The 26,615-nt window shown below is 48.6% G+C and overlaps 7 protein-coding genes, 2 long non-coding RNA genes and 1 other non-coding gene across 16 annotated transcripts; 9 read left to right on the top strand and 1 right to left on the bottom strand.

Annotated features, from left to right (window-relative positions):
* Positions 1-21: 21 nt before the first annotated feature.
* LOC9643760 (dolichyl-diphosphooligosaccharide--protein glycosyltransferase 48 kDa subunit) lies at positions 22-2,178 on the top strand. The gene is made up of 14 exons (XM_024668545.1): positions 22-220; positions 275-385; positions 452-588; positions 644-769; positions 828-881; positions 932-1,045; positions 1,102-1,157; positions 1,216-1,257; positions 1,312-1,387; positions 1,438-1,509; positions 1,570-1,695; positions 1,749-1,853; positions 1,906-1,989; positions 2,047-2,178. The coding sequence occupies exons 1-14, from the start codon at positions 61-63 to the stop codon at positions 2,092-2,094; spliced, it is 1,311 nt and encodes a 436-aa protein (XP_024524313.1). The 5' UTR covers positions 22-60; the 3' UTR covers positions 2,095-2,178.
* A 1,471-nt stretch (positions 2,179-3,649) lies between these two features.
* Positions 3,650-8,441, top strand: LOC9643759 (probable cellulose synthase A catalytic subunit 5 [UDP-forming]). 2 transcript variants are annotated; one of them, XM_024665469.1, is made up of 14 exons: positions 3,651-4,072; positions 4,270-4,465; positions 4,548-4,765; positions 4,870-4,981; positions 5,049-5,241; positions 5,295-5,561; positions 5,620-5,965; positions 6,014-6,151; positions 6,203-6,328; positions 6,384-6,596; positions 6,650-6,926; positions 6,982-7,178; positions 7,233-7,583; positions 7,648-8,441. In XM_024665469.1, the coding sequence occupies exons 1-14, from the start codon at positions 3,995-3,997 to the stop codon at positions 8,227-8,229; spliced, it is 3,294 nt and encodes a 1,097-aa protein (XP_024521237.1). In that variant the 5' UTR covers positions 3,651-3,994; the 3' UTR covers positions 8,230-8,441. The 2 variants fall into 2 exon arrangements, with proteins under 2 accessions (XP_024521229.1, XP_024521237.1); XM_024665461.1 differs by having other exon boundaries at positions 3,650-4,072; positions 6,014-6,328.
* Positions 8,442-8,510: 69 nt separating this feature from the next.
* LOC9643386 (N-alpha-acetyltransferase 38, NatC auxiliary subunit) lies at positions 8,511-8,838 on the top strand. The gene has a single exon (XM_002963503.2). The coding sequence runs from the start codon at positions 8,521-8,523 to the stop codon at positions 8,809-8,811; it is 291 nt and encodes a 96-aa protein (XP_002963549.1). The 5' UTR covers positions 8,511-8,520; the 3' UTR covers positions 8,812-8,838.
* On the top strand, positions 8,520-9,993 carry LOC112342887 (chromo domain-containing protein LHP1-like). Its single transcript, XM_024665482.1, has 7 exons — positions 8,520-8,629; positions 8,949-9,100; positions 9,162-9,187; positions 9,246-9,332; positions 9,392-9,628; positions 9,692-9,752; positions 9,820-9,993. The coding sequence occupies exons 2-7, from the start codon at positions 8,966-8,968 to the stop codon at positions 9,862-9,864; spliced, it is 591 nt and encodes a 196-aa protein (XP_024521250.1). The 5' UTR covers positions 8,520-8,629; positions 8,949-8,965; the 3' UTR covers positions 9,865-9,993.
* LOC9643758 (biotin carboxylase 1, chloroplastic) lies at positions 9,988-12,446 on the bottom strand. Its single transcript, XM_002963129.2, has 14 exons — positions 12,053-12,446; positions 11,803-11,944; positions 11,631-11,729; positions 11,515-11,571; positions 11,386-11,457; positions 11,178-11,327; positions 10,936-11,121; positions 10,790-10,882; positions 10,644-10,725; positions 10,483-10,589; positions 10,360-10,435; positions 10,256-10,302; positions 10,133-10,195; positions 9,988-10,071 (listed from the first exon to the last, which is right to left on the bottom strand). Exons 1-14 carry the CDS (start codon positions 12,370-12,372, stop codon positions 10,066-10,068), a joined length of 1,500 nt encoding a protein of 499 aa, XP_002963175.1. The 5' UTR covers positions 12,373-12,446; the 3' UTR covers positions 9,988-10,065.
* A 162-nt stretch (positions 12,447-12,608) lies between these two features.
* Positions 12,609-14,870, top strand: LOC9643757. Of its 3 annotated transcripts, XM_024668634.1 has the most exons (7): positions 12,609-12,711; positions 12,766-13,057; positions 13,124-13,243; positions 13,309-13,362; positions 13,465-13,628; positions 13,687-13,863; positions 14,078-14,870. In XM_024668634.1, the coding sequence occupies exons 1-7, from the start codon at positions 12,623-12,625 to the stop codon at positions 14,295-14,297; spliced, it is 1,116 nt and encodes a 371-aa protein (XP_024524402.1). In that variant the 5' UTR covers positions 12,609-12,622; the 3' UTR covers positions 14,298-14,870. The 3 variants fall into 3 exon arrangements, with proteins under 3 accessions (XP_024524402.1, XP_024524401.1, XP_024524403.1); XM_024668633.1 differs by having other exon boundaries at positions 12,609-13,057; XM_024668635.1 differs by lacking the exon at positions 14,078-14,870 and adding an exon at positions 14,006-14,067 and having other exon boundaries at positions 12,609-13,057.
* Positions 14,871-17,197: 2,327 nt separating this feature from the next.
* TRNAS-AGA lies at positions 17,198-17,279 on the top strand. Its single transcript has one exon. It is a non-coding gene; the product is annotated as a tRNA-Ser (tRNA).
* A 2,149-nt stretch (positions 17,280-19,428) lies between these two features.
* Positions 19,429-20,032, top strand: LOC112344138. 2 transcript variants are annotated; one of them, XR_002991600.1, is made up of 4 exons: positions 19,429-19,472; positions 19,524-19,694; positions 19,749-19,827; positions 19,987-20,032. It is a non-coding gene; the product is annotated as an uncharacterized LOC112344138 (long non-coding RNA). The 2 variants fall into 2 exon arrangements; XR_002991601.1 differs by having other exon boundaries at positions 19,946-20,026.
* Positions 20,033-20,177: 145 nt separating this feature from the next.
* On the top strand, positions 20,178-21,694 carry LOC9643755. 3 transcript variants are annotated; one of them, XR_002991599.1, is made up of 6 exons: positions 20,178-20,306; positions 20,382-20,526; positions 20,634-20,706; positions 20,764-20,827; positions 20,911-21,310; positions 21,423-21,694. It is a non-coding gene; the product is annotated as an uncharacterized LOC9643755 (long non-coding RNA). The 3 variants fall into 3 exon arrangements; XR_002991597.1 differs by having other exon boundaries at positions 20,764-21,310; XR_002991598.1 differs by having other exon boundaries at positions 20,579-20,706; positions 20,764-21,310.
* A 1,645-nt stretch (positions 21,695-23,339) lies between these two features.
* On the top strand, positions 23,340-26,413 carry LOC9643385 (transcription factor MYB26). Its single transcript, XM_024668296.1, has 3 exons — positions 23,340-24,179; positions 24,342-24,471; positions 24,579-26,413. Exons 1-3 carry the CDS (start codon positions 24,047-24,049, stop codon positions 25,831-25,833), a joined length of 1,518 nt encoding a protein of 505 aa, XP_024524064.1. The 5' UTR covers positions 23,340-24,046; the 3' UTR covers positions 25,834-26,413.
* The last annotated feature ends 202 nt before the right edge of the window (positions 26,414-26,615 follow it).

Genomic DNA, 26,615 nt, shown 5'->3' with positions numbered 1-26,615 from the left:
CGTCGGCTCTAATTTGTTTGTAGAACCCTGAATCTGGTGTGACCTATATTGTCGGGTGCCATGGCGGGGGCAGAGGCAATCGTCGCGGCAGTGGTCGCGTCCCTGATGCTCAGCTGCGCGGCCTTTACTGAGGAGAATCCAACCGATCGGCGCGTTCTTGTTCTTCTGGAGGATCTCGCCATCGAGTCCACGCATTCGTTGTTCTTCAAATCCCTCTCAGGTTTGCTGCGCAGCATCGCATTTTCGTGCATTCTTTGCTGATCCGAGGCTGTAGACAGAGGCTACGAGCTGGATTTGAAGCTTTCGACAGATCCGAAGCTAGCGCTTCAAAGGTATGGAGAGTATTTGTACGACGCTCTCGTGATTTTCTCTCCTTCGGTCGAAAGTAAGCATTGCAAAGATCTGTGTGAAAGTAGAAATATCGCCTCACGTTTTTGGTTTGTTCGTGAAGAATTGGGTGGCTCGCTCACGAGCGAGGCAGTGCTCGACTTTGTGGACTCGGGACATGACTTGATTTTGGCTGCGAATTCCACCACCTCGCAGTTTATTCGCAACCTGGCTGCCGAATGTGGAGTAGAGTTTGAAGAGGTACGTGAAGCTTTGTGAATTTAGCATTCTGGAAAATTCATCTCGTCATTTTCAGGATTTCGATTCCGTTGTGATAGACCATCTGAGTTTTGATGATGCACGCGATGCCAAAGACCACAGTTTGCTTGCAGCGAAGAACCTTATAAAATCTAAGGTCATTCTTGGTGCCAAGGAAATTCAGGTATCGAATAGCTCTTCTTTTTGTAAGGTGCTTACTGTCTAACAAATATTTCTGCTAGGCTCCCATTCTCTACCGTGGCATAGGGCACGTAGTGAGTCCCGCGAATAGCCTGGTGAGTGTGCTTTCTGCTAGTTTCAACGTATTGTTCATCTAGAATTCCAGGCTATAAAGGTGTTGACTGCATCGTCCTCAGCGTATTCAGCGAATCCGAATGCTGTATTGGCGAGTCCTCCTGCTCTCACTGGCACAAGTATCGGACTGGTCTCTGTTGTCCAGGTATGCGTTGTATTCATTTCTTCTGCTTCTTTTCATTTTTTTATTTTTCCTTGCAGGCTAGAAACAACGCACGCATCTTAATATCGGGGTCCTTGGACATGTTCAGCGACAAGTGAGCATTGTTTGCTTCTCTAAATTTGGTTGTGACTGGTGAGCTTGTCTTCTTGCAGTTTCATCAATTCTCCTGTTCGAATCACTGGAAGTACAGAGAGGTCTGAGCTCCAGTCTGATGATGATTCATTTCTAAAGTTTCGTGTTTGTTTTAGGTTCGATAAATCAGGCAACCAGGAGTTCGTTGATGAGCTGAGCAAGTGGGTGTTTCATGAAAGGGGCCACTTAAAGGTGATCCTAAAAACGCAGGACTATTTTGGCGCTAACCTCTCATTCTCCAGGCTGTAAATCTACAACATCACAAAGTTGGAGAGAGCGGCGAGCCTTCGATGTACAGAATCACCGACCATCTGGTGGGTTAAGCAAGTTGACTGAATGCGTAGCTCTTACTCTTTGCTTTCTGTTTGACGCAGGAATTTTCTCTCGAGATTTACGAATGGACGGGCAAAAACTGGCAGCCATACCAAGCAGATGACGTCCAAGTGGAGTTCTACATGATGAGCCCTTATGTACTCAAGACATTGAATCACAACGGGAAGGTGCTGTAAGGGCTGGACTGAGTTATGGATTTATCAGCTGTATGGCAATGCAGGGTAAATACGAGACATCCTTTCAAGTCCCGGACGTCTATGGAGTATTCCAATTCAAGGTTGATTATAAGAGACTCGGCTACACCACTCTGGACCTGAGCAAGCAGGTAAATAGACTTGAAGACATTCAAATGTGGTACTAAATGCGTGCCCATGCAGATCCCTGTGAGACCTTCTCGTCATAACGAGTACGAAAGGTTCATCAAGGCTGCATACCCTTACTACGGGGGCGCGTTTTCAATGGTACATATATTACGGTGGTTGCTTGTTTGGTGGATGATCTGATCCTTGTTATTACAGATGGCAGGCTTTTTTGTTTTCGGCATCGCCTTCTTGTATCACAAGTAGGAACTGACTACAGACCGGTGTAGTGTTTCACAAGTCGTGAGCTAAATTATGAAGAAGGATCTGTCAAAGTCGCTATATTCTGCTTACGCTTCTTGTTGGGGTTTTTGTCGAACAGTATCCAGTGTAGCAGCGGTGGAGCCATGTGCAAATCTAGTGGCCCCGTGAGCCTTTCATGTTGGGCCATCTCTCCCAGGCAAGCGTATGCTTTTCTTTTCATTCTCTCTCTCTCTCTCTCTCTCGTGGACTAACTTAGTCCAGTTTTTAAGGACGGGACATTTAGGTGGAGTGAGATTCAAGCATAGGACGCGTCCCAATAGGAGACATTTCATGTCAACGTCAGGGGGGAAAAGCAAATGAAAAGCGCCTGGGAGATTGGCAGGAAGGTCTTAAAAGCCGCAAAGTGGGAAGATTTCCCACAAAAACCACACCGACATCCTCCCCCTCTTACTGCATCTGATCCTACTGGTAAAGGAGTTCACTCGATATTCACTTTCTGATTTTTCTCCTTTTCATTTTCCAGCCGGACCGTCTGCCACCGAAACGTAGGAGCGACACGACTACACTACACTACAGTAGTACACCAGCACAGACAGTTTTTGTTTTCCCGGATCGGCTTTGATCCTCCTGGAGGGGTAAGAGTAACCTCTGTTTTGATGTGACGCGCGTTGTATCCCAGGCGAAGTCAAGCGATGCTTTCTCGTTGCAACTGACTCCTGGCCGGGCTGCCAAAATGCCATATGGGTGGGGACACCGCGCCACGACACTTTAAATGGTACATTAACGTAAATCGTTCTCGAGCGTGGAAAGAGAGCTCAACAACAAAACAGACAAAGCTCCAAGTTTATGGACTTGCGCGCTTGTCAATGGGGTGTTTTTATTGGCAGCCAAAGACGAACACAAGCAAAGAAAGCGAAGCAAAGAAAGGGGCTGTGTGAGAGGGACAAGCAAAGATGTAGACGGGCACCACTAGTCGCACAGGCAAAGCAAAGAGAGGAAAAAAAAAACAATGGGGCATGCAACACAGCAGGGACAGCAATGAAGTTGATAATTGAAAGCAAAAAAGAAAGAGGAGGACAAGCTGGCTGTCACAAACCAACATATAAGCCTTGTGCACCACCCTTTTTTTCCACACAAACAGTGGGGTTGGGGGTAAACCCCGGGCAGGCCCACGCTGCCCGCCGTTAGCTGACGGCGCTAGGGCATGCCAGGCTGGCGCGAACCCGCGTAAACCCTAAAGCAAGATTTAGCTTTGACCCGGGTGCGATCATAATCGTAATAGTGATTTTCCACGTGTCATGAGCGTCAGATTGCCTTGTATCGCAAACTTTTCCAGGACATCATGTCATACGTTAGTAGTGGCCGCCACACGGCGGGGCATATTCCCGCCACCTACTCTGGGGAATCTGCCCGCCACCTGGCCTTTGGCGGGCTCGGGTTACGGAGGCCACCTATTCCGCTTCCGAGCTAGCTGTCCGGCCCGCTGCCCGCGGGCAGCCAGGCACGTGCGCGGGGGAAGGATATTCCGGCGGCGTGGGGGATATTCTGGCGGCGGAGACCTTCATTTTTTTGGGCATGGCGAATGATGGGGAGCTCTCGTGTGCCTGGTAGTGAGAGTGTGCGCGTTTTAGCGTTTTTTGTGGTGGCTCGCGAGGGCGAGGGCATGCAGCGTGACCGCGCGGCCCAGGCACAGCGATCTCGCGAGGTTGGAGGCGCGGCATTGTGAAGATCGCCGCTGGGAGCTTTTGTCTCGCGTGAATGCGGGGCCGCATTTGCACGGCGCCAGCAGCAGGAGCGGGATTTCGGCCCCGATTCATCGTCGCCACGGCAGCGCCGCCGCGAATCCATCGCGGGGGAGGAGTGATCGGGTGATATTTCGATCCGGGGGGGTTTTTGGCGGCCAATGGAGGCGAGCGCGGGATTAGTCGCGGGGTCGCACAATCGCAACGAGCTGGTGGTCATCCGGCAGGAAGGAGACGGGGTACGCCAAAATCTCCTCTCCTTGCTCGAGATTTCTTTCTTTTCTCTCGAATTTCGCGCATCTGGCCGGGAATCCTAGGCCCGGGCGGCCTGGCCTCGGGCTCTCGGGCCTTTTCGCGCAATCTCTCTTTTCTTTTGTTTTGTTCTTGGTGGTTGGCCTCGTTGGATGATGTTGGTGGATTTATTTGCTCAATGCAGGTGAAGCCATTGAAGCACCTCAACGGCCAAGTCTGCCAAATCTGTGGGGATGACGTCGGGTGTACAGTCGATGGCGAGCTCTTCGTTGCGTGCAACGAGTGTGCCTTCCCGGTGTGTCGCCCTTGCTACGAGTACGAGCGCAAGGATGGAAACCAGTCGTGCCCCCAGTGTAAAACGCGATACCGGCGCCACAAAGGTAAAGAGCTAGCGTGATCTTTGCTCGGGTTCGCAGGAGCTGTGGCTTACTGGGTTTTCCTTTTCCTGTTGGGCGAATGCAGGTAGCCCTCGCGTCGAGGGAGACGAGGACGAGGACGATGTTGACGATCTCGAGAACGAGTTTAATTTCAATGAGGATCGCCAGGAGAGGCAGCAGCACATTGCCGAGGCAATGCTGCATGGGCACATGAGCTATGGGCGCGGGGACGAGCAGGACTTGCCGCCGGATATGATGCAGCCCATCCAGCCAAGGCATCCTCTGCTCACCAACGGAGAGATGGTAACTTTCTGCCTAGCTTTTTCTGTGGCTTTCACTTTTTTTCTTTTATCTTTTTTCTGCTAGATTACATGCAAACTCACCACTCTCTTTTGTCTTTTTACCAGTTTTCTGGAGAGCTCCATGGAATTCCTCCCGACCATCATGCAATCGTTGTGCCACCTATGCTCGGTGGAAAACGCGTACACCCTCTTCCTTACATCGATCCGAACCTTCAAGGTTGGTGTTAACGATGATATGGCACACGCACGCTGTATTAAACGATATATTTGTTTTGTCGTCACAGTTCAACCCAGATCCATGATGGATCCTGATAAGGATCTGGCATCTTATGGCTATGGAAGCGTGGCCTGGAAAGAGAGGTTGGAGAGCTGGAAGCTAAAGCAGCAGAAAATGCAAATGATGATGACTGAAGGCAACCAAGGAGATGGAAAGGGAGGAGACCATGGTGACGATGGGAATGGACCCGACCTACCAATGTACGTCGTTTTGCTTTTTGCCTCATCTTGCTAATGGTTTTATGTTTCTGTAGAATGGACGAGGCGAGACAGCCTCTTTCAAGAAAGGTTCCAATCCCCTCGAGTAGGATCAATCCTTACAGAATGATTATAGTCATTCGTCTGGTGATCCTGGGATTCTTCTTCCGTTATAGAATTATGAATCCCGTGCGAGATGCATACCCCTTGTGGTTGACGTCGATCATTTGCGAGATCTGGTTCGCGTTGTCTTGGATTCTTGATCAGTTTCCAAAATGGCTTCCAATCGAACGAGAGACGTACCTGGACAGACTTTCTTTGAGGTAGGCGCGGTAGTATATACATTGCCATTGATGTTGATTTTAATGGCGTGCGTTTCAGATATGAGAAAGATGGGGAGCCATCGCAACTCGCTTCTGTCGATGTCTACGTTAGTACTGTGGATCCGATGAAAGAGCCGCCGTTAGTCACGGCGAACACCGTTCTTTCGATCTTGTCAGTTGATTATCCCGTCGACAAAGTTTCTTGCTACGTTTCAGACGATGGTGCTGCAATGTTGACATTCGAGGCGCTCTCTGAAACTTCCGAGTTTGCTCGCAAATGGGTGCCGTTTTGCAAGAAGTTCAACATTGAGCCTCGGGCACCCGAATGGTACTTTGCGCAAAAGATTGACTATTTGAAGGATAAAGTCCAACCGAGTTTTGTAAAAGAAAGACGCGCCATGAAGGTATGTATATGCATTTCGTGTTTCTATTTCCTAACAGTGAACATGCAGAGGGAGTACGAGGAGTTTAAAGTTCGCATCAATGCTCTGGTTGCAAAGGCGCAAAAAGTTCCAGAGGAGGGATGGACGATGCAAGATGGGACTCCGTGGCCTGGAAACAATACGCGCGATCATCCGGGCATGATTCAGGTACGTATTCCTTCATTTCTGTCAGGACCGATAAAGAATGAGTGTTTGCAGGTGTTCTTGGGTCATAGTGGTGGTCATGACACGGAAGGAAATGAGTTACCTCGCCTGGTGTATGTTTCTCGTGAGAAGCGCCCTGGGTTTAACCATCACAAGAAGGCCGGTGCTATGAATGCCTTGGTACGGTCTCTATACTCTGATCTTTTATGTTTTTGTTGACAATCAACTTCTCTAGGTGCGAGTGTCTGCGGTGCTAACGAATGCTCCATATTTTCTTAACTTGGATTGCGATCACTACATAAACAACAGCAAGGCTGTGAGAGAGGCTATGTGCTTTATGATGGATCCAACATTAGGGAGGAAGGTTTGCTACGTGCAGTTTCCTCAGAGGTTTGATGGTATTGATCGTCACGATCGATACGCTAACCGCAACACCGTCTTCTTTGACGTAAGACTACTAAACGTTAGGTGTTTACAGTTGCTGACTCTGTGATTTTTCAGATTAACATGAAAGGTCTCGATGGCATTCAGGGCCCCGTATACGTGGGTACAGGTTGCGTCTTCCGAAGACAATCGCTTTATGGTTACGAGGCACCTGCTGGAGAGAAAGAGAAGGAAGCGGCCAGTACTTGTGATTGCTGTCCCGGATTTTGTTGTGGGAAGCGGAAGAAGACCAAGAAGCAAAAAGTGAAGAAGATGGAGAAGAGAATGATGTCTACCAGGAGTGATTCGTCCGTCCCAATCTTCAACCTCGATGACATAGAAGAAGGATTTGAAGGTAAACAGTTTACTCAGGTGTTTTTCTTTTTTCATAACTCTTTTTTTCATTTCAGGATTTGATGAAGAGAAATCGACGCTAATGTCTCAAAAGAATTTTGAAAAGCGGTTTGGTCAATCTCCTGTTTTTATCGCATCAACACTTTTGGAGCACGGAGGTGTTCCTCAGTCCGCGAGCCCCGCCTCCCTTTTGAAAGAAGCCATTCACGTGATTAGTTGTGGTTACGAAGACAAAACCGAGTGGGGAAAAGAGGTAACGCAATGCAAGTTCAGAGACATTCCTCACACATTTATGTAACTGTTTCAGATTGGATGGATTTACGGCTCAGTCACGGAAGATATCTTGACTGGTTTCAAGATGCACGCTCGTGGTTGGAGATCAATCTACTGCATGCCTCAACGAGCTGCATTCAAGGGATCCGCACCTATCAACTTGTCCGATCGTCTCAACCAGGTGCTCCGGTGGGCTTTGGGGTCCGTTGAGATCTTCCTGAGCAGGCATTGTCCCCTGTGGTATGGCTACGGTGGCCGGCTGAAATGGCTCGAGAGATTTGCGTACATCAACACGACGGTCTATCCTCTCACGTCCATTCCTCTCGTGGCCTACTGCACGCTTCCAGCAGTCTGTTTGCTCACCGGCAAGTTCATCATCCCAGAGGTACGTACGAAGCTTTGTTACAAGTTTCTTGAAGCTCACATCGTCTCCTTTTTGACACGTCCAGATAAGCAACTTCGCCAGCTTGTGGTTCATCTCCATGTTCGTGTCCATCTTCGCCACGGCCATTCTGGAGATGCGGTGGAGCAACGTCGGCATCGAGGAGTGGTGGAGGAACGAGCAGTTCTGGGTCATCGGCGGCGTCTCGTCCCACCTCTTCGCGGTGTTCCAGGGCCTGCTCAAAGTCCTCGCCGGTATCGACACCAACTTCACGGTGACGTCCAAGGCCACGGACGACGAGGAGTTTGGCGAGCTCTACACGCTCAAGTGGACGACGCTGCTCGTCCCCCCGACGACGCTGCTCATCATCAACCTGGTGGGAGTGGTGGCCGGTTTGGCGGACGCCATCAACAGCGGGTACCAGTCGTGGGGGCCGCTGTTCGGGAAGCTGTTCTTCGCGTTCTGGGTGATCGTCCACTTGTATCCGTTCCTCAAGGGGCTCATGGGACGGCAAAACAGGACGCCAACCATCGTCATCGTCTGGTCGATCCTGCTGGCTTCGATCTTCTCGCTGCTTTGGGTGAGGATCGATCCATTCTTGCCGAAGACCCAGGGGCCTCACTTGCAACAGTGTGGATTGAACTGCTAGCTACCACGGTACCCATTTTTCGTTCGGTTTTTTATTTTTCTTTCTTTCTTCTTTTTCTCTCTTTCTTTATTTCTTTTCTCTGTTTTCTTTCTCGTCTTTTTGGATTGAATCTCGCAGGAGCTACCGAAGAAAAAAAAATGGTGGTGAGAAAGTAAAAAATTGTACATTAGTTCTCTTTTTAGCGACCACAACCAAGTCGAGCGGTTTTATTCTTTTGCTCTCCACGTTTCCCGGAAGAACACAAGAGTGCTGCGCAATAAAGAAGAGAGGTTTTAGGGTTTAGGGATTTGGATGGAAGGAGGAGGAGTGGAGGTGGAGGAGAGGGCGAGCGTGAAGCAGTGCCGCAAGCTGCTGTACAGGAGCATGCGCATCGGCGTTGCGGACGGGCGGATTTTCGTGGGTAAGTTCCACTGCCTGGACAAGCAAGGGAATATCATCCTCTACGACACGCTGGAGCAGCGGCAGGGCGCGGGCACGGAGTCTCGGAGCCTGGGATTAGTTCTCATCCCCACGCATTGCCGCGTTTCTTGCCATGTCGAGTGCTCGCTGGGGGAAAATCTCTCGGCGCTCTCTTTGAACTAAAGTCCAGTGATTCCCCCTCTTTCTTTCTTCTTCGTTTCACTCTCTTTTATTCGATCTTTTCGTCGCGTTTTTCTTGCTAGTCTTATTTTCATCGCTTTGGAGTGTGTTTTTAGCCTCTGCTGGGTTGCCTTTTGCAGCGCTGTGCTACTAGACCATGGAGAAGAGAAAGAGAAAGAGTGTGTCGTTTTACAGCTCGCAGCAGTGGGACAAGCAGCGCGCCAAGCGATCCCGCAACGACGATGACGAGTTTTATGAGGTGGAATCCATCCAGCAGATGAGGCTTTTCGAGGTTCGAGCTGTTCCTTTGGTTCTTCTTTCGCTCAAGATGCTTGCTTCTGTTTTCTTTGCAGGGAAAACTCCATTACTACATAAAATGGTGTGCTTCGTGTTCTTCGCTCTATGTTTTTTTTCTTAAAGGCTTTCTTTCGCTGCAGGAAGGGATATCCAGAGGAGTTCAATACTTGGGAGCCGCACAAGCACCTAGCGAATTGCCCCCAGGCCCTCAAGGACTTCGAGCGGAGGTAAGAGCGTCATTTCCTCTCATGACAAATGAAACAATCGCTTCTTTTCTTTCTTGTAGTCAGCAAGCTTTGGTAGCAGCTGAAGTGAACGCTGAGGTGAAAGCTGAAGTGGAAGGCGAGAAGGCCCTGCCTCCATTGCTAGCTGCAAAGCCACACCAGGACCTTGGAAGCCCGAGTTTGCAGTCCACTGTTGCGAATCACGTCGCGGTGGAGAAAATTCTCAAGGCAATGAGCTACTCCACGAGAGAACTCAGCAACGGGGAGAAGGATCTCAATGTGACCTTCAAGGTTCTACGGTAAGACTGGCCTTTGTTTCTAGGCTTTTCTCTTGAGCTTGTTCGCTTTGTTTCGCTCTGTAGGTCCGATGGCGAGGAGATTCTACTGGATAACAAGTACCTGCGCGAAAATTATCCCCAGCTGGTAGTTTTCATTCTTTTTTTTTCTCCTTTCGTGTTTTATGGTAGCGAACTTACACATGAATTTGCAGCTTCTGGATTTCTACGAACAGCGTGTGAGGAACGTCCGGCAATGAGAGACTGGGGATAGTGTACATAATTTCTTTTTCCAACTTAGAGCTAGAGTACTTGCGGACGAGATGCTAAAGCTTGGGACAAACTCTTTTTGAGTTAACTCATGGAAATTTTGAAGTTTACTATCGCAGAAACAAATGATTTATGAATATTTAAGTGTCAATAATTTTCGAGAAACTGCGACTACAAAACATTGAAGAGGATCATGGCTGCGAAAAACACCAAAACAATGTAGTTTAGTAATCACAGTGACGATTATTGCATACGTACAGCAACGAGATCCTCCTCGTGCTTGGGAATGAAAGCTGTGTCAACCTTTCCGTCCTTAAAGTCCTATGTAACCAGAGTGAAAGAGATCATGAGAAAAGGGAAGGCAAGAAAGAAGATAGTCACCTGAATCTCCAGGATAAGCTTGTGATAGTCAATTGTAGTCGGGACCCCTGAGCAAAGCCACACTCTTAATAGAAACAAATCGATTTGAGAAGGGATAAAAGTACCTGTGATTATGGTGTCTTGCAACGCTCGCTGCATGCGAGCAATAGCTCTCTCCCGTGTTGGTGCCCAGACGATCAGCTATAAAGAAAAGTTTTAACCGAGGCTTAGGAGAAAGCATAGCAAACCTTTCCGAGGAGAGAATCATAGGTGGGAGGAACAACATAGTCTGGATAGAGGTGGCTATCCATTCTCACGAAGGGGCCTCCTGGAGGAACGTAGCCTGTTATACGGCCTGTGGATGGATGGTTAGTCTTAGGACAAGCGTTATGAAGTTTCAATGTCTTACCTGGTCCAGGCCGGAAGTTTTGAAAGGCATCCTCTGCATTGATTCGGCATTCGATGGAGTGGCCCTTCAAGACAATATCTTCCTAAACATCAAGAATAAACATTTATGAAATGAGAATTTCATGGATGAACGTAAGAACGCGTCACCTGTTTGTATCGAAGTTTTTCTCCCAAAGCAACTCGAATTTGCTCCTCTATGAGATCAGTAGAGGAGATGAGCTCCGTGACAGGGTGTTCGACCTGTGAAGAAGCAAAAGACATTAGAAAGGTGAAGAGCTAGAGAGTTGCCTCACCTGGATACGTGTGTTCATCTCCATGAAGTAGAAGGCTCCACTCTCGTCCAGCAAAAACTCAATGGTTCCAACCCCAACGTAACCAATGGATGCAGCAGCAGCCACCGCCGCATCTCCCATGGCTTTGCGCAGCTCTGGTGTTAGAGCCGGCGATGGTGCCTCCTCCAAAAGCTTTTGGTTTCTCCTCTGTAATAACAATCCTCAAAACTGGAAACAAAAGAAAAAAAAAAGAGTAATTCTACCTGAATGCTGCAATCCCTTTCCCCAAGGTGTATACAATTTCCATGCTTGTCCGCGAGGACCTGGAATTCGATGTGCCGGGGATTCTTGATGTACCTCTCCAGGTACACTCCATCGTTGCCAAATGCAGCTCCCGCTTCGCTGCGAGCTTGCTAAGAAAATGAAAGAAAATAAAAAATTAGATCTAACACTAGATTGATTTCCACGAACCTGCAAAAGCTTGACAAACTCTTCGGGTTCATTTGCTAGTCGCATACCACGACCACCACCGCCAGCCGTAGCCTATGATAACTCCAAGAGATCAGAAAAATGAAAAAACAAAAGGACAAGACATTCAACCTTGATCATGACTGGGAAACCAATCTCGTGAGCGAGACGAATGGCTTCTTCGGTAGTCTGGAAAACAACAGCGACAAAGCTGAGAAAGAAACCAAACATAGAAACAAAAAATTTACCTCGACCAGGCCATCACTTCCAGGAACAGTGGGAACCCCGGCCTTTTTCATCGTGTCTCGAGCAGTAGCCTTGTCTCCCATGGTTCGAATGCTATCAGACTGCAAAGCACAAGAAAGAAAGGGATGAAAATCAACTTGCGACCTTTCATCCATCGCTAAAGCAAATGCTTACGTTTGGGCCGATGAAGTTCAAGCCGTGATCTTTGCACATATCCACGAACTTCGCATTCTCGGACAAGAACCCGTATCCGGGATGGAGCATGGTACAATTGCGGGTCATGGCGGCGGACAGCAGATTTGGAATGTTCAGGTAGCTGCATGTCAAAAGTTAGCTGTGGACTTTGGAGGAAAAGTTGAAAGAAAGAAGGAAAAAAGAGATTTTGGGAAGGAAAGCTTCGCGGAGAAAGGAAAATGTGACTTACGATTTGGCACTGGCTGGCTCGCCGATACACACGGCCTCGTCCGCGAGCTCGACATGCAGCGAGTCCCTGTCGACGGTGGAGTGGACGGCAACGCAGGGAATTCCCATCTCGTGCGCCGTCCGGATCACACGCACCGCGATCTCGCCCCTGTTGGCCACCAAAATCTTCTCCTGGTCATAGCTGCAAGTCACGCCCCCCCGAGAGCCGGAATTTGCCGCTCTCACGGACACATTCCTGGCGCATCCTCCCCGGGCGCGGAATCTGTGTGGCAGGCACAGCGCAGCCGAGAGCGATCCCGCGAGCGACGATCCACATTCCATGGCTAGATCCGACCTCGCAAACCCAAAACCCTAAACCGCTCCTCCCTCCACGTCCTTGCTCCAAGAGTCCCCCAGCGGAGCATACAAAGCTACATTATAAATTCCAATTCATAATGCATGGACCACTAATAACAAATTAGTGTGCTAATTAATCCCTACTAACTTAATCATTTTTACACCAGCGAAATTTACCGCGCTTAAACTCTCAAAGAATGTAGGGTTTCTTTATTCTTCTCTTTGCGCAGCGGCCATGGTTGCGCCGCGCTGTGGGATCTCCGCGATCGAGGCGCCGGCGTCTCCTTCCTCGAGCAATCAACGATTGCTCTGGCGCCGATCGAGGTATGTGTGGGCGGAGGGGAGATTTTCTAGTGATTGGATTTTGGAAATTTCTAGCTGGGAAGGCATCGGTTATGGCAGCATCGGCAGCAAGAGGCGCCGCATTTCTTCTCATGCGAGCGTTTATGCTGTGTCCGATTTGCACACCGATTATCGAGAGAATTTGCAGTGGATCGTGCAGCTGTCGACCAAGTTGCATCAACGAGATACTTTGATCGTGGCGGGCGACGTCTCAGACAACTTGGAGACTTTCAAAGACACTATGAGGCTGTTGAAGGAAAGGTTTCATCGCGTCTTCTTTGTTCCTGGGAACCACGATTTGTGGTGTAGAGGCAAGGAGAACAAGCACGTAATTACACTTCGTCCTCCTTTTTTTTCGTGGGAGAAAGAAACTAATTCTTTTCTGGCTTTGCAGCTGGACTCGCTGGGAAAGTTGAGGGAGCTCAATGCGATATGCGAGTCTCTTTGCATCGACACCAAGCCAGGGAAAGTTTGCGGAGTTTGGATCGTTCCTCTACTTTCCTGGTATCACCAGGCAATCTCCTTCGTAGTTTAGCAGACGTGTTTTGGATTGACATTCGAGAATTCTTCCCCCTGCAGACATTTGATAAGGAACGGGACATAGTCGGCTACAACATTCCACCTCCCGAAAAGGCATGTTATCTTCTCTTTCATTGGTTTCAAGATTTTCTTTGCTTCTCTGCTTCTTCACTTTGAACATGTTTTCTGACAACACTGTTTGCATATGCGGTGCAGCGCTGCACTGATTATCATGCCTGTAAGTGGCCGGACGAGCTCAAGACTCCTGATATAGCACTTGCTGCATACTTCGATGATCTTAACTCTTGCAACCAGCAGTGTCTTACGGAGATTCGGCACAGCACTGAGCGAGTCATCACCTTTTCTCACTTCCTTCCCAGGTGCGAGAAAATGGGGTTGTGTTGTGTGACGTTCTTAGTGTTGTTTGTTGTGAAACAGACCAGAGCTTTGCCCAGAGAAAAGAATGCTTTTCTATCCAAATCTTCCAAAGGTGATAGGATCAGATTTCCTGGAACGCAGACTGAGGAGCATCCATGGTTCCAGTGGAAATTCCGGAGCTCTCCATGTGTTTGGGCACACGCATTTCAGCTGGGACGCTACCGTGCATGGAATCAGGTGATAAATTTTGGCCTTCATTTTGCATGGCATTGCTTGCATTGCACTGATACGTTAAGCGTGTCGTTTTTCTTTCCCCCCTTCTCTTTTTCCTCCTGGAAGAAATTTTCTTACACTAACACTGCATGCTTGCACGATGCAGGGAGACAGATACTAGAGAAAAGATTATAAGAAAAGGAGAGATGACATAAAATTGTTTGATCGTCCTCTACAGGTATCTACAGGCACCATTGGCTTATCCCAGGGAACGTCGAAGGCGAGTTTATGGTGGTGAATGCTGGCTGCCACTGTGCATATGTGACAGCGAAGGTACTCTTCTTCCGAGACCCATGCCTTGCTACTGGTCGGACTACTATCGCTTGAACAAGAGGGATCCAGACAACGTTGTGCTCGCACCGTGGGTAGCAGACTTATACTGCTTACAAAGGAGCTGAGAACTCCGAGAGCCAAGCTAGAACGAGGTGAGATACGCTTCCTTCTCTCCTTGGCCTTAAATACAGAGGGTTCATGAGCACTGGGCTTCACTCAAGCGCACGTACAAGCAAAGGCCCAGACGCTCAACACCACAGCACCAACATTCCCAGACGTGGACCCCTTTGTACTACGACCTCGCCAACCATACTCCTGATGGTGCTCCTCTCGCAGCTTGCAATGTCAACCCAAGGTGGTAGGCGTTTCCACGTCGAGGCTGTGGGAGCACAAAGGCCAGCAATGCGATACTTTGCAAGCGCCTGGGTTTATGCTGGAAATTGGAGAGTGGATGGATTCGGCGTCTGGAGACTTGACGAGGGTGGCAGCCTGGTTACTGTTTCTGCGGGGCCGTAACCAAAATATTGGAATGCGAGAGGTGTTTTGGTTTTATATGACTTGAACACAAGTAGTTAGAGTCGGTTGGCTGCCGAGCGCATGGATAGTTTTGGTGGAGCAGTGGTGTATCGACCGTCTCTGAGGCCCACGATGAAAATTTGGTGCCTTGTTTATCTATGAAGAATTTGCAATCATCTTCATTGTTTGTTTACCTCACTTATGCCTTTGTCAGATTTTGAGTTGCAGCTGGAAAGTTCTTCTGAGCAACAACTTCATGCGAAGCTGATATCTGTATTTTAAGAAGTTGAAGGGGCTCGAACCTGCAGTTCCATTTCACGCTATTAGAAGATGAACCAAACAAATTAAAAACTGTTCGTGGCCTTTCTTCCATGTTGAAGCAATGAAAGGTAGCGAAGCTGGTTTCAATTATCAAGAAAATAATCAGATGTCTGTCCTATGCAAATGTAATGCAAGAGACGGAAACACGGAATTAGTGGGCTGGAGGAAATCGTTCGACGAGACCATCCAGGAACAAGACTATTTCATCCTGTCGCCTTTATAAGCTTGAGCCTTGATAGGTTTTCATTAAAGGGATCATGAAGGAGATTGATAGGATCCTCAGCTTTGTGGACCTGGCCACACTATCGAATTGCTCTGCCGTTTGTAAGTCATGGAATAACATCATCAGCTCGCCAGCTTTTCGCCAACTATGGTGCCGCAACGCTGGTGTCAAAGAGGCCCCCCTGATCATGACAAGCTCCATGCACAGCGAGGGATGCTACACCTTCGGAACTCCTTTGTCGTCTGGCCACAGGCGGGAGCTTCGACTACGCCATGGTGACGTTGTGGCTTCCGCCGGCGGCCTTGTATGCATCCGAGGTAGAGATTCTGATGTTCTCCACTTGGTGGTCGGCAATCCACTCACCCAAGAGTGGACGGAAGTACCCGCGCTGCAGTGGGAGGACAAAGAAGAGACAGGTATTATTGACTTCGCGATGCTGGTTGATGGCGATGCCGGTTACTTCAAGGTGGGTATCCAGCACTCGGAAGCCACTACAGGCCACTCGTGCTACGTCTACGACTCGGCCACCGGCGCATGGTCAGCACTGGGCATGCTGTGCTTGACACAAGCGCACGTACAAGCGAGGGCTCAGTGGCTCAAGACCAGAGCGCTAACATTCCCAGACATGGACGCCTTATACTATGACCTCACCACCTTGGGCATGTATGACATTCGTCGCTGCGAGTGGAGCATCGGGAGTGTGGTGCGCAATCTCAGGTTCACAACAGGCCTCGAAGGTGTCAAGCATACACGCTGCGTTTTGCCGCGGCCAGGCGTGTGCACATCGAGGCTGTGGGAGTGGGATGGGCAGCGATACTTTGCAAGCGGGTGGGTGTATGCAGGAAGTGTCGAGGACGTGTGTTGTGGAGTGGATGGATTTGGTATCTGGAGAGTTGACGAGGATGGCAGCTTGGTTACTGTTTCTGCAGTGACTGTGGCCATTTGTAGTCAATATCCTCGGCTCAAGCCAATTGTACAATTGCTAGAAGTGGTCACCGCTGCAGATGCCAACCTTGTATGCTTCTCAGAGAGATGTCCGGCAATGTTGTCAGTTGTGGTTGTATATGACTTGCACACAAGTAGTTGGAGTCGGTTGGCTGCCCAGCGCATGGATCATTATAGTGAAGCAGTGGTGTATCAACCATCTCTGAGGCCTGTGAGGAAGCCGTGGCAAAATCAAGTATCTGGGTAATTCTACAATCCTCTACACTTGTCAAGCACTTTCGAACAACCATGCCACATCACTTTTTAGTTTATTATTACATGTTTTAAAGCCCAACTAGAACCATTCATTTCAATTTTAACATTGTAAAAAGCTATTGCTCCCGCCGCAACTTGGAGGTGAGGCTATGTCTTTAGTTGGAGATGAAGAGTTGTTTGTTGTGAACAGACCAGAGCTTTTCCAAAGAAAAGAATGTCTTTTTATCCAAATCTTCCAAAGGTGATAGGATCAGATTTCCTGGAGCGCAGACTAAGCATTCATGGATCCAATAGAAATTCCGGAGCTTTTCATGTGTTTGGGCATACGCATTTCAGATGGGATGCTACAGTGGATGGAATCAGGTGACCACTGAAGATGGCAACCTTGTCTGCTTTCCAGAGAGATATCCAGATCCAGTTAAATAGATGGAGTCCGTTGGCTGCCCAGCGCATGGATAGTTATAGTGGAGCAGTGATGTATCGACCGTCTCTGAGGCCTGTGATGAAGCCGTGGGAAAATCAAAGTTTCTTGGTAATGGTTTTCATGTTAGAACTTATAAAGTTAGGCTAAGTATTTGCTCGCTCTTGGTTGCACGATGCAGGGAGACAGATACGAGAGAAAAGAATACAACATAAAATTGTGGTTGGTTTAAACTGTTTGGTTCAAGCTTGATGTGTTTACGGCGATAAATGCTATGCTATGCGCTGAAGCTCAAGGCCTCGTTTAGAAACAATCCATCTTAACAAGATTAATTAATTGATAATGTGGACGTGCCGGAGTGGTTATCGGGCATGACTAGAAATCATGTGGGTTTTGCCCGCGCAGGTTCGAATCCTGCCGTCCACGAAATCGTTCTTTGAGTTAGGATTTGGACGATGACGCATGAGGATATGTCCGTATTTGAAACTTTCATGTGAACTAAACTATAATGGAAACTCATATCGGACAGCTTTTTTGTGTGATACCTATCCTGCGGAGGTGACTGCATTGAGAAAGGTTCATTTTAGTTTTGTTTCTGCTCACAATCGTTTATTACGTGTTTTGCACGGTGCCTCGCATTCGAGAGATGAACTTACAAGTCTGCTGCCCGGCGTCTTTTAAAAGAATAAACTACTTCTTTAGAAGAAAACTTAAAAGTTAATTTACGAAGACGACGCATTTGCCCGCGGGGGTGGGATCCTTTGCGGCTCCCGAACCACGTTGCGATGACAAGGTGCGAGGGATCGCCAAGGATGCCAACCGCGACGGAGGCGTGCTACTCCAATGCCCGGGAGATCGTGAGGATATCCAGTGACTTAGGGATCAAAGCGCAGCGTCGATGATCCTGCCACCATTCTGCTGTGAGTGGAATTTCTCGATATGGTTTTGCTGTGAATGGATTGGGTTGACTCAGGTGGAATTTTTGGCCAGGAATGATATCCAATTCCACTGCATTGGCGACAGTGCCAGGCTCCCGCGCCCGCTCCAGGCTAAGATCTCGGAAGCGACCAGCGGCAACACGGGGATGAAATTCGTCATGGCGATTGGTTACGGTGGTCACAGCGATCTGGTCCAGGCGTGCCAGGCGCTGGCGCGCGAGGTGGAGCAAGGAACAATGGCTGTGGAGGAGATCGATCAGATCAACCTGGCAAGGAGATTGATGCTGGAATGTTGGCACGCCGGAGCTGCTCGTTTGCACCAGCGGCGGCGATCAGCGGCTGAATATCGCCTACTCGGAGCTCGTGTTTGAAAAGAAGCTATGACCAGAGGAGTAAATGGTGGAATTTCAACAAAAGTCAAATAGTTATATATTTGTTAACCACCTTAAATGTCTTAATCTTTTATAAAAAAAATATTGAAAGAAAGTTAGTACTTTGTTTCTTACTTCAAGGGCTTTATTTGATTTTTAAAATTTTCTTTAATTGTTACAATCTGGACTTAGATTTTGACATTAACATTTATGCTGAACTATGGTAATAGTACTGTAATATTTAGTAGCTTATACATTTTTATGAAAGTTTGCATTAGAATGCAATTTTATATGGATTTATTTATTATTTTCTTACCATGTTATCTCTTATCTGATTTATATTCATTTATATTATTTAAAATTAAGTCTTGCTGGAAAAGTTAGCATGGAATGTGAGAGAGAGAGAGAGAGAGAGAGAGAGAATGCCAGAATGGCTTTCAGTACCTCAAGCATGTGTAAGTAACAATATCCTCAGCTTCCAAGGCTATTAAGATGTGTAAAAGGTGGTGAGAGTATTCTTGTTGTGACCATGAACATTACTGGCAAGATGTATGGATTAATGGAAGTTATAAACTCAATCGTCATGGTTTTCACACAGTTTTCATCACCACAAGAATATGGTAAAGACTATGGCATCACTAAATTACCAAGCTAAGCTTGATTTGGCATTCATTCAGTCCGGTCATCTCCAAATTTTGGAGGAGTTGAGTGCAAACTTGCTCAATCAGTGCACGTAAAAAAATTAACATTAACAAAAGTGGGATGTATCTAACACTTTCTGCCCCATAAACTTTCTTTAATTCGATTAAGTTTTGTAATTTTACTAGAATGCGAACTTCCATGTCTCTCCTATGCAACTACCTGAAGGAACTGCTCCCACAAAAGTCTGATAATTTGATTGAAATGAGTAAAAGCTACACTGATTATGTCCAGTTTTTATAGAGATAATCTCAAACTTGGAGGATTCTGCCTTAAAAAAGCGTGCGACCAGGTACCAAAACATTACATGTTTTTTTGCTCTTAACTGGTCTATAAAGAAGTTGAGTGAGATCTCTGAAATTGAAGTTAATCAAGATGTTTTAAAGCTCAACACGAACCGCAACAATGGCTAGATATGTTGCATTTCTACTTTTATTACTTTTCTCGGTGTGGCAGCTAACCCAATATCTAATAATACATGAATATGGGGTGCACAAGAAATTATCAGAGAGAAACCCAATTGTCACCAATGTTTAAAGCTAAAGAATGTAGGGTTTTTTCTTTAGTGCCAGCGCGCCGGGATCGGGAAGCCAATCTAGGCGCCGAAGAAGGTATGGTTTTCGATCAGTGGAAGAAAATAGAAATTGACCTCGCAATGTCAGCAAGAAGAGGCGCCGCCGCATTCCTTCTTACCAGGTGAGCGGCGGGAGGGTTTATGTAGTATCGATGAAGTTCTAGCAACGAGATACTTTGATTGATGTCTCGGACAGGCTGATTTTTTTCGGGTCTTCCTGGTTGCTGGGAATGAGGACTTACGCAAGAAGCACAAACACGTAAGTGCATCTTTCTCTGTGAGAGGAATGGAGATTAATTCTTTGGCTTTGTAGCTGGACTTTTCCTCCTGTGTGATCATGATGTTGGGATGAAAAGAAACACCACAAAGAGAAACAAACCTTGCTGGCAAAGGTGAGCGAGCTCTGTGAGTAACTTTGCGTCGACACCAAGCCATGGAAAGCTTGTGATATTTGGATCGTTCCTCAACTTTCCTGGATACCACTAGGCAATCTTTTTTGTATTTGCGCAGACGTGCTTTGGATTGACACTCGACAATTCTTCCTACTGCAGACTTTTGACAAAGAAATCGGCTCACAACATTCCACCTCTCGAGAAGGCACGTTATCCTCTTTCCTTTTTTTTTTTTCCCCCGCTTCTTTTCTATCTTCTTTGTTTTTGTTTTTGGTTTTCTATTCTATCTATGCGGTTCTTCGTTTGGACACGTTTCCTGACAACATTGTTTGCATGTGTGGTGCAGACTTGTATTGATTGTCATGCCGGACGAGCTCAGAACTCCGGATATTTTGACGACCTTAGCTCTCTTAACGGAGATTTGGCACACTACTACTGGCCGGGTCATCTCGTTTTCTCACTTCTTCCCAAAGTACCTCGTACGGCTCTAGAAATCCGCTCCCGGAAAACGGGGTTGTGTTGTCTGACGTTTGAGTGTTCTTTGTTGTGTGCAGACCAGAGAAAGGGAATACTTTTCGATCGAAATCTTCCAGAGGTGATAGGATCAGATTTTCTGGAGGAGCATCCATGGGTCCAGTGGAAATTCCGGAGCTCGCCATGTGTTTGAGCAAGCTGGGACGCTGCAGTGTATGGAATCAGGTGATTATTAGCTCCTAATATCTGGCATTCATTTGCATGGCACTGCTTGCAGGACTGATACGTTAGCAACAGTTGCTTCGGTTTTTCATCCTTTTTTTTTTTCTCAGTGAAAGGAGCACTGACATCGATGCAGGGAGACAGACAGAGATACTCCGAGAAAAGAATATAACATGAAATGTGGTTAGTCTTTTTAAACAGTTTGGTCTAAGCCTACTTAGTGCTGGTCGCCTTCTGCAGGTGTCTTCGGAGAACTTCGAAGGCGAATTTATGGCTGCCACTGTGCATGTATATGACAGCGAAGGTACTTTTCTTCGGAGGCCCATGCCTTGCCACTTGCCGCTAGTAATCGGACTACTATCGCTTTAACGAGAGGAATCCAGACAGCGTTGTGCTCGCACCGTGGGCCGCAGACTTGCACGATTCCCAACGGAGATGGAAATTCCGAGAGCCATAACTTCCGAGCTCCAACAGCGGGCACTCCCAATCATGGAGGAGATCTTTATAAACTATCTTCTGGGAGACTAAACTACTGCGAGGACAGCAAAACAAAGGCGAGGCCGGTGACTGTGCTCGTGTCTTAAACGCGCTTGGATGGAGGAGAGAAGAAAAAGAGAAGGAAAATCCAGTTGATCGACCGCTTGGACGCATCCTCGGAAGCATTTGCTCGTTTTGAGTTCCCGAGGGGATCATCTGGCTGGTTGCAACTTGGAGGTGAGGCTTTTAAATCGTTTTCTAGCAGGCGTACAGCGGAAAGGATGATCTCACCAAAGCTCATCATCCTGAGGTAAAGTAATGCTTCTTGTTTTTCTTCTCCGCCTTTTGCCTGCTTTGTTTTTTGTCTGTTTCATTGTCTAAACTCGCGCTTGATTGTCTCTCTCTCTCTTGTTTCGTTGCAGCCCAGCTGCTCGCCACGGATCAATCAATCAATCAATCAATCAATCATTCAGTCGGTCAATTCACTCGCTCGAACCAATCCGTCGATCGATCGCCCAAGAGCTGCTGCTTGCAAACTCTGGAAAGTCGGAGAGGGATGAGCTGATCTTCCGTTCCGTTAAAGCTGGAGATCCAATAATTGGTCAAAGAGTTAACTTATGGATCGTCCTTCTCTCATCGCAGGGAAGATAGAAAGAAATAAAGTCTCCTTTGCGAGGCAAGACATTGATATGGATCGAAGTGACGAGAGAAAAGCTTATTGCGAGTACTTGAATAGCGCTGCAGGCGTTCTCACATGGTGCATGGTCCCATACGTAGCTAAAACAAGCATATTCCTCCATGCAGCGTGGCATATGCCTCCAAAGTTTTTGCCGCACATGGAAAACTTGCATTTTTCTATTTCCAGAGATTTCATTGGCTGGGACCTGGCCGCATTAAATGCCACTTGACCCAGCTAGCCTTGCAAAGCCCAGACAACCCGCCGGACAAAGCGTCCGTCCAACGGTCCGGGAGCGTGTAGAGACAGCGACCGCGGCACGGACCGACAGGAATTCTCGGCGCAATACCACGTGGCAGCCACGTTGGCGGGCCCCGTCCATCAATGCGGCGGAGAGTCCACGCTGTACGCCTTGCAACGTGGCAAGTTTTTAGGGCACGAGTCTTTTAATTTCTCTCCTCTCCCGAAAGTTTCGTATCGTATGAAACCTTGTGTGTGTATGAATCGATAGAGAGAAAAAAGATGCCAGGGATTTTTATAGCAGCGAACAAAGCTCTTCGTGGTCCCGGAAATCTTTCATGGAGCCCGTTGGCATTTGTTTTCACGTACGTCACCCATCTTAAATGCGATTTGGAAAAACATGGAACAAGAATTTGGAGAACATCCATCCATCCTATAGTTATAGTTTTAATCTCTTGATCGATCACACTGTGCGCCTTTTGGCTCTTGTTGTGCTATAAGTTATGGCTACACTGGAAAATCTCCCTGTGATGATCGATGATCTCACGGGTGTGCCCTATCTCGCTTTCTCCTTCTTTAGCCTTAGAGTTTACATCGTTTTCATGCTGGTACATGTTCTATTTGCTTGTCCGTGCTGGGCGTAAATCTGTGTTGTCTGACCTCCGTGATACCCGAGCCAATCGTGGCCGTCGGCAGGTCGTGGCATGCTAGCGACCGTCGGATGACGCCTTGTGACGAGGACATGACGACGGTGCTGATCATTTGTTCTTCGAATTGTGTTGAACTCTAGGCTGGAATTTGATCGATTCCGTGATCCTGGGTTTTGTAAATTCCCCAAGTTTGACTTGGAAGCTTTGGTGATCAGAACAAGGGCTTGTTTAATCAACGCTCGTTTATGAGAGTCCATTCCAATTTTAAAGGGCGTGGTATCTACGCCTGATTTGATGCCTTGTCTTGTTCGCTCATTTCGTGATTGGCTCGCTCGCAAGTTTTGAAAGAAAAAGGATGACTCCGAAAGAGATTGGCATGTGTATGAATGAGGTCACGGCCTACTACTTGGGGATAGGCCGCATATTCCAATCAATCTACACGAGAAATGTGTGATTAAGAAATCGCGTAAAACATTGTAAAGCATAAGCGATGCGGGTTTACTAGGTTTTCGACGAAGTCAACGGGCCTGCTGGCCGGCTCCAGTGCTTGGTCAAACGCCAAGTGGCATCCAAGGGCCAGGATGGCACCACGAAGCAGCGCCGGCGAATATGCTGGCGCGGGTTTAAAAAGCGCGGCAAAGTGATTTTTTACCTGGCGAGGCGGTGTCGGTGGTGGCAATCCACGTCGGCGTTTTTCCCGTGCCACGTCGGCGTCGCAGCCATGTCATAGCGGACCAGGGGTTCTGTGCAGCCAGAGAGGAGGCGAGAGAGAAAGAAAAGAAAAGAGGGAAGAGTATTTTCGGCGATTCCAGCGGCATCGGCAGCGCGTAGCATCCCTGACGCCCTACTGACGAATTCGTGTCCCCGCTGGCGCGAGTCCTTGAATTCCTGGAGGAATAACTCCAAATCTCTCATTCATCCCCAATCTCCTCCTCCATCGCTCGCTTGCTCGCTCGCTCGCTCGCGGCCGATCGATCGCAAGGCCGCCGGGGCCATGACTCTCGGCGATTCTTTTCTTGCGTCAGATTGTCACAGCAGGCCGCGGAGAGGAGGATCTGCGGGCATTCCGGGCTGGATCGACGAATCTTGCTCCGCAAGAAAGAAATTCCGGCATTTGCTAGCTAGTGTGGATAGATTATAACAGCAGCGCGAGCGCGAGCAGGGAAGAAGGCCGCGGGATTGTGCGTTATGATCCAGAAAAGGAGGAGGAGGGTAAAAAGAGGAGTGGTAGCAGTGGCACTGATGAGTGATGGGATTTCGTCGCAGTGACACGAAAATTGGGCAGCATTTCCTTCCTCTCCTCGAGACTCCGCTAGAACCCTAATCCTCCTAGTTTGCTCCCATTTTTTTTTCTCTTTTTTCTAGTCTTCTCTAGTCAATGCCTATGAATTCTCCTTGATTTCGCTGGTTCTTCCCAAGATTTAGCTCGCCGCGGCCGATCCAAGTTGGCGGCCCAGAATTCCTCCTCCCTGGACGAGGCATGGGTCGGCATTCTTGCTGCCAGAAGCAAAAATTGAAGAAGGGGCTATGGTCGCCCGAGGAGGACGAGAAATTGGTACATTACATCACGAAATACGGGCATGGATGCTGGAGTACAGTGCCCAAACAAGCAGGTAATCCACTGCGTTCTTGGTTTTTTCTTGGTGTCACCTCTTTGGAATTTGGAATTGGAGGTCGTGGTCTTCTTCTCTTTTGATCTTCGTATTGCTTTGTTTCCCTTCCCAAATGTAGGACCTTCTTTGCTCGATTGTGATGATATGATCTTTTTCTCGCAGGATTGCAGAGATGTGGCAAGAGCTGCCGATTGCGATGGATCAACTACCTCCGTCCGGATTTGAAGCGAGGGATTTTCTCGGCGGACGAGGAGAAACTCATCATCGATTTACACTCGGCCTTGGGCAACCGGTGAGAGCAAAATTCAGTGGTGAATTCTCGTGAATTCTCGTGAATTCCGCAGCTTTTGAGAAGTTGGCTGATCGAGCAATGGAAATTTCTTGTGTGTTCTTTTCCAGGTGGTCGCAAATCGCAACTCAGCTCCCCGGACGAACAGACAACGAGATAAAAAACTACTGGAACACTTGCATCAAGAAGAAGCTCCGGCAGGCCGGCATAGATCCCAACACACACAAGCCAGTGATCCAGGCGTCGGAGCACGCGATCAATCCCGAGAGCTCCTCAATCTCCAGCTCCAATCTAAACTCCACAGCCACGACGATCACAAACACGACGATTCCGCACGAGACGCACCAGCTGGATCATCAATTGGTGGAGCCGGCGAGCAAAAGGCCTCGGATCTATCCCGCGGTTCTCGAGGACATTTTGTTCGCGTCGAGGAATCAAGCGCAGGTGGCAGCGGTGGATCACAAGAAGCATCCCTCGGACGAGATCGCGAGCGCGAACAAGCCGGACAAGCTCACCACGGATAACTTCTTGGGCAAGTTCTTGGAGAGCGCCGGCGGTGACAATCCAGTGGCGGCGAAGCTCCAGAAGATGGCCTTGGATTCGAATTCTCCCAGCTTGATCAAGCAGCAGCAGCAGCAGCAGCAGCTCATCACGGACAATTTGCTCGAGAAGTTCCTCTCCACCCCCTCCTCGAGAGACGCGATTCCGCGAAGAAATCCTCTGCTGGGCGGTGGTGCCAAGCCCGAGTTTAGCTTCCCATCGCTCCTCCCGGTCCCGAGCAGCAACAATTACAGCACCAATCCAGTGTTTTGGGTCTTCCAGCAGCAGCAGCAGCAGCAGGGAAATCACCTGAATTCCTCGTCGATTCCATCGGCAGGCATGGATTTCACGGGCGGATCGTCCGACTTGCAATCCTCCTTCTATGGCGACACGGATTCCGCGAGTCTAATGCGCAATTCGCTGGTCATGCTCAATCACCACCACCACCATCCTCTGGATCATCACCGAGGGGGGAATGGCTGGGAGAATCTTTGCAGCACTAGCAGCACGAGCAGCACATCGAGATCGTCTCATCCCCAGCAGCCGCTGTGGAATTACTCGCACAAGCTCGAGAGCTCGGATGGGTCGTGCGAGAGCCAATCACTGGGAGCAGTGTCGGAGCTCCTGCCAGTGTCGTGCGCGATGCAGGAGTTCTCTGACAGCCACGGCAGCGCGCACAAGGCGTCGCAGGGGATGATCTCATCGTCGTCGGCTGATCAAGGAGTGGTCTCCTGGGCGGCGCACACGGCGGCTGTGGATCTGGCGAGCTTTGGGCCGATGTCGCCAGAATTGCAGAGACTGGCGGCGGTGATCGATCAGATGTGAAGTGGGTTCTCGCGGGATTCGGGGAATTTCCGGCAGGATTGGAGGAATTGGAGCCGAGATCGACAGTGCTCTGTTTTCTCCCAAAACAGAGGAACTCACTGGAAAAAATAAGCGATGGTGGAGGAAGCGATACGTACAGAGGATTGGGGGGGCTTTTTTTTTTTTTTTCTTTCGAGGGTTGCTGCTGCGCGTTTCATCCGCTCCTCGAGGCGATCGATCGGGCGAGAAGAGATTTTGGAGCGAATGAAACGAGCAGCAAGGGGGCAATTCTTTCATTTCATGGTTTGCTGCTGGCTGGCTGGCTGGCTGGCGCGCGCGGCCGATCGATCTACAAGCGTGTACATTGGTTTGTGACAGAAGGGGAGGATCTACGATCGATCGCCATGGCCAGGCGGCAGCCAAGGAAAATAAATCCCTTTGGCACGGAGCAATCGCGAGCCAAGGGGGCGGCGGCGGCAGCGCGGCGCACAGACGATCGTGCCGCGCGGTATGCCGTGCAGTGTTGATACCGGCTGGGCGGCATGCCGCGCGGCAGATATGCTTACGTATACATATATATAGAGGTGTTGTTTTTTTTTTTCCTCTTTGTTTGTTCTTGCTGTGCCAGTACTGGCAGAGACGCCCATGTGTGTATCATATTGATTGATTTCTCGTGAAAGAAAGATCGAGTTAGCAGCGCAGTGGGGAAAGTTTTTATGGCAATCGCATGAATGGATCGATCTTTTTTTCCTCTGATTTTACGAATTGGGCCAGGCGTCGCTGTCCCGGTCTGAGGCATCTGA

The sequence above is a fragment of the Selaginella moellendorffii genome, unplaced genomic scaffold, assembly GCF_000143415.4.
Source record: "Selaginella moellendorffii unplaced genomic scaffold, v1.0 SELMOscaffold_3, whole genome shotgun sequence".
NCBI classification, from domain to species: Eukaryota; Viridiplantae; Streptophyta; class Lycopodiopsida; order Selaginellales; family Selaginellaceae; genus Selaginella; species Selaginella moellendorffii.
Note: the sequence above shows the minus strand (reverse complement) of the source record. Positions and strands in the feature narration are given on the sequence as shown.

What these genes read in the sequence shown, in the direction of transcription:
- LOC9643760 (XM_024668545.1), top strand. Translation starts at nt 61, where the DNA reads ATGGCGGGGGCAGAGGCAATCGTCGCGGCAGTGGTCGCGTCCCTGATG. An exon ending in TTGGTGCCAAGGAAATTCAG is followed by an intron (nt 770 to 827) that starts GTATCGAATAGC and finishes TATTTCTGCTAG; the next exon opens with GCTCCCATTCTCTACCGTGG. An exon ending in ACAGAATCACCGACCATCTG is followed by an intron (nt 1,510 to 1,569) that starts GTGGGTTAAGCA and finishes TGTTTGACGCAG; the next exon opens with GAATTTTCTCTCGAGATTTA.
- LOC9643759 (XM_024665461.1), top strand. Translation starts at nt 3,995, where the DNA reads ATGGAGGCGAGCGCGGGATTAGTCGCGGGGTCGCACAATCGCAACGAG. An exon ending in CTGGACAGACTTTCTTTGAG is followed by an intron (nt 5,562 to 5,619) that starts GTAGGCGCGGTA and finishes CGTGCGTTTCAG; the next exon opens with ATATGAGAAAGATGGGGAGC. An exon ending in AAGAAAGACGCGCCATGAAG is followed by an intron (nt 5,966 to 6,013) that starts GTATGTATATGC and finishes GTGAACATGCAG; the next exon opens with AGGGAGTACGAGGAGTTTAA.
- LOC9643386 (XM_002963503.2), top strand. Translation starts at nt 8,521, where the DNA reads ATGGAAGGAGGAGGAGTGGAGGTGGAGGAGAGGGCGAGCGTGAAGCAG.
- LOC112342887 (XM_024665482.1), top strand. Translation starts at nt 8,966, where the DNA reads ATGGAGAAGAGAAAGAGAAAGAGTGTGTCGTTTTACAGCTCGCAGCAG. An exon ending in CTCCATTACTACATAAAATG is followed by an intron (nt 9,188 to 9,245) that starts GTGTGCTTCGTG and finishes CTTTCGCTGCAG; the next exon opens with GAAGGGATATCCAGAGGAGT. An exon ending in CTCAAGGACTTCGAGCGGAG is followed by an intron (nt 9,333 to 9,391) that starts GTAAGAGCGTCA and finishes TCTTTCTTGTAG; the next exon opens with TCAGCAAGCTTTGGTAGCAG.
- LOC9643758 (XM_002963129.2), bottom strand. Translation starts at nt 12,372, where the DNA reads ATGGAATGTGGATCGTCGCTCGCGGGATCGCTCTCGGCTGCGCTGTGC. An exon ending in GTTTCCCAGTCATGATCAAG is followed by an intron (nt 11,458 to 11,514) that starts GTTGAATGTCTT and finishes GAGTTATCATAG; the next exon opens with GCTACGGCTGGCGGTGGTGG. An exon ending in AAACTTCCGGCCTGGACCAG is followed by an intron (nt 10,590 to 10,643) that starts GTAAGACATTGA and finishes ATCCATCCACAG; the next exon opens with GCCGTATAACAGGCTACGTT.
- LOC9643757 (XM_024668633.1), top strand. Translation starts at nt 12,623, where the DNA reads ATGGTTGCGCCGCGCTGTGGGATCTCCGCGATCGAGGCGCCGGCGTCT. An exon ending in TTTTCTCACTTCCTTCCCAG is followed by an intron (nt 13,629 to 13,686) that starts GTGCGAGAAAAT and finishes GTTGTGAAACAG; the next exon opens with ACCAGAGCTTTGCCCAGAGA. An exon ending in GCTACCGTGCATGGAATCAG is followed by an intron (nt 13,864 to 14,077) that starts GTGATAAATTTT and finishes CGTCCTCTACAG; the next exon opens with GTATCTACAGGCACCATTGG.
- LOC9643385 (XM_024668296.1), top strand. Translation starts at nt 24,047, where the DNA reads ATGGGTCGGCATTCTTGCTGCCAGAAGCAAAAATTGAAGAAGGGGCTA. An exon ending in TACAGTGCCCAAACAAGCAG is followed by an intron (nt 24,180 to 24,341) that starts GTAATCCACTGC and finishes TTTTTCTCGCAG; the next exon opens with GATTGCAGAGATGTGGCAAG. An exon ending in CACTCGGCCTTGGGCAACCG is followed by an intron (nt 24,472 to 24,578) that starts GTGAGAGCAAAA and finishes GTTCTTTTCCAG; the next exon opens with GTGGTCGCAAATCGCAACTC.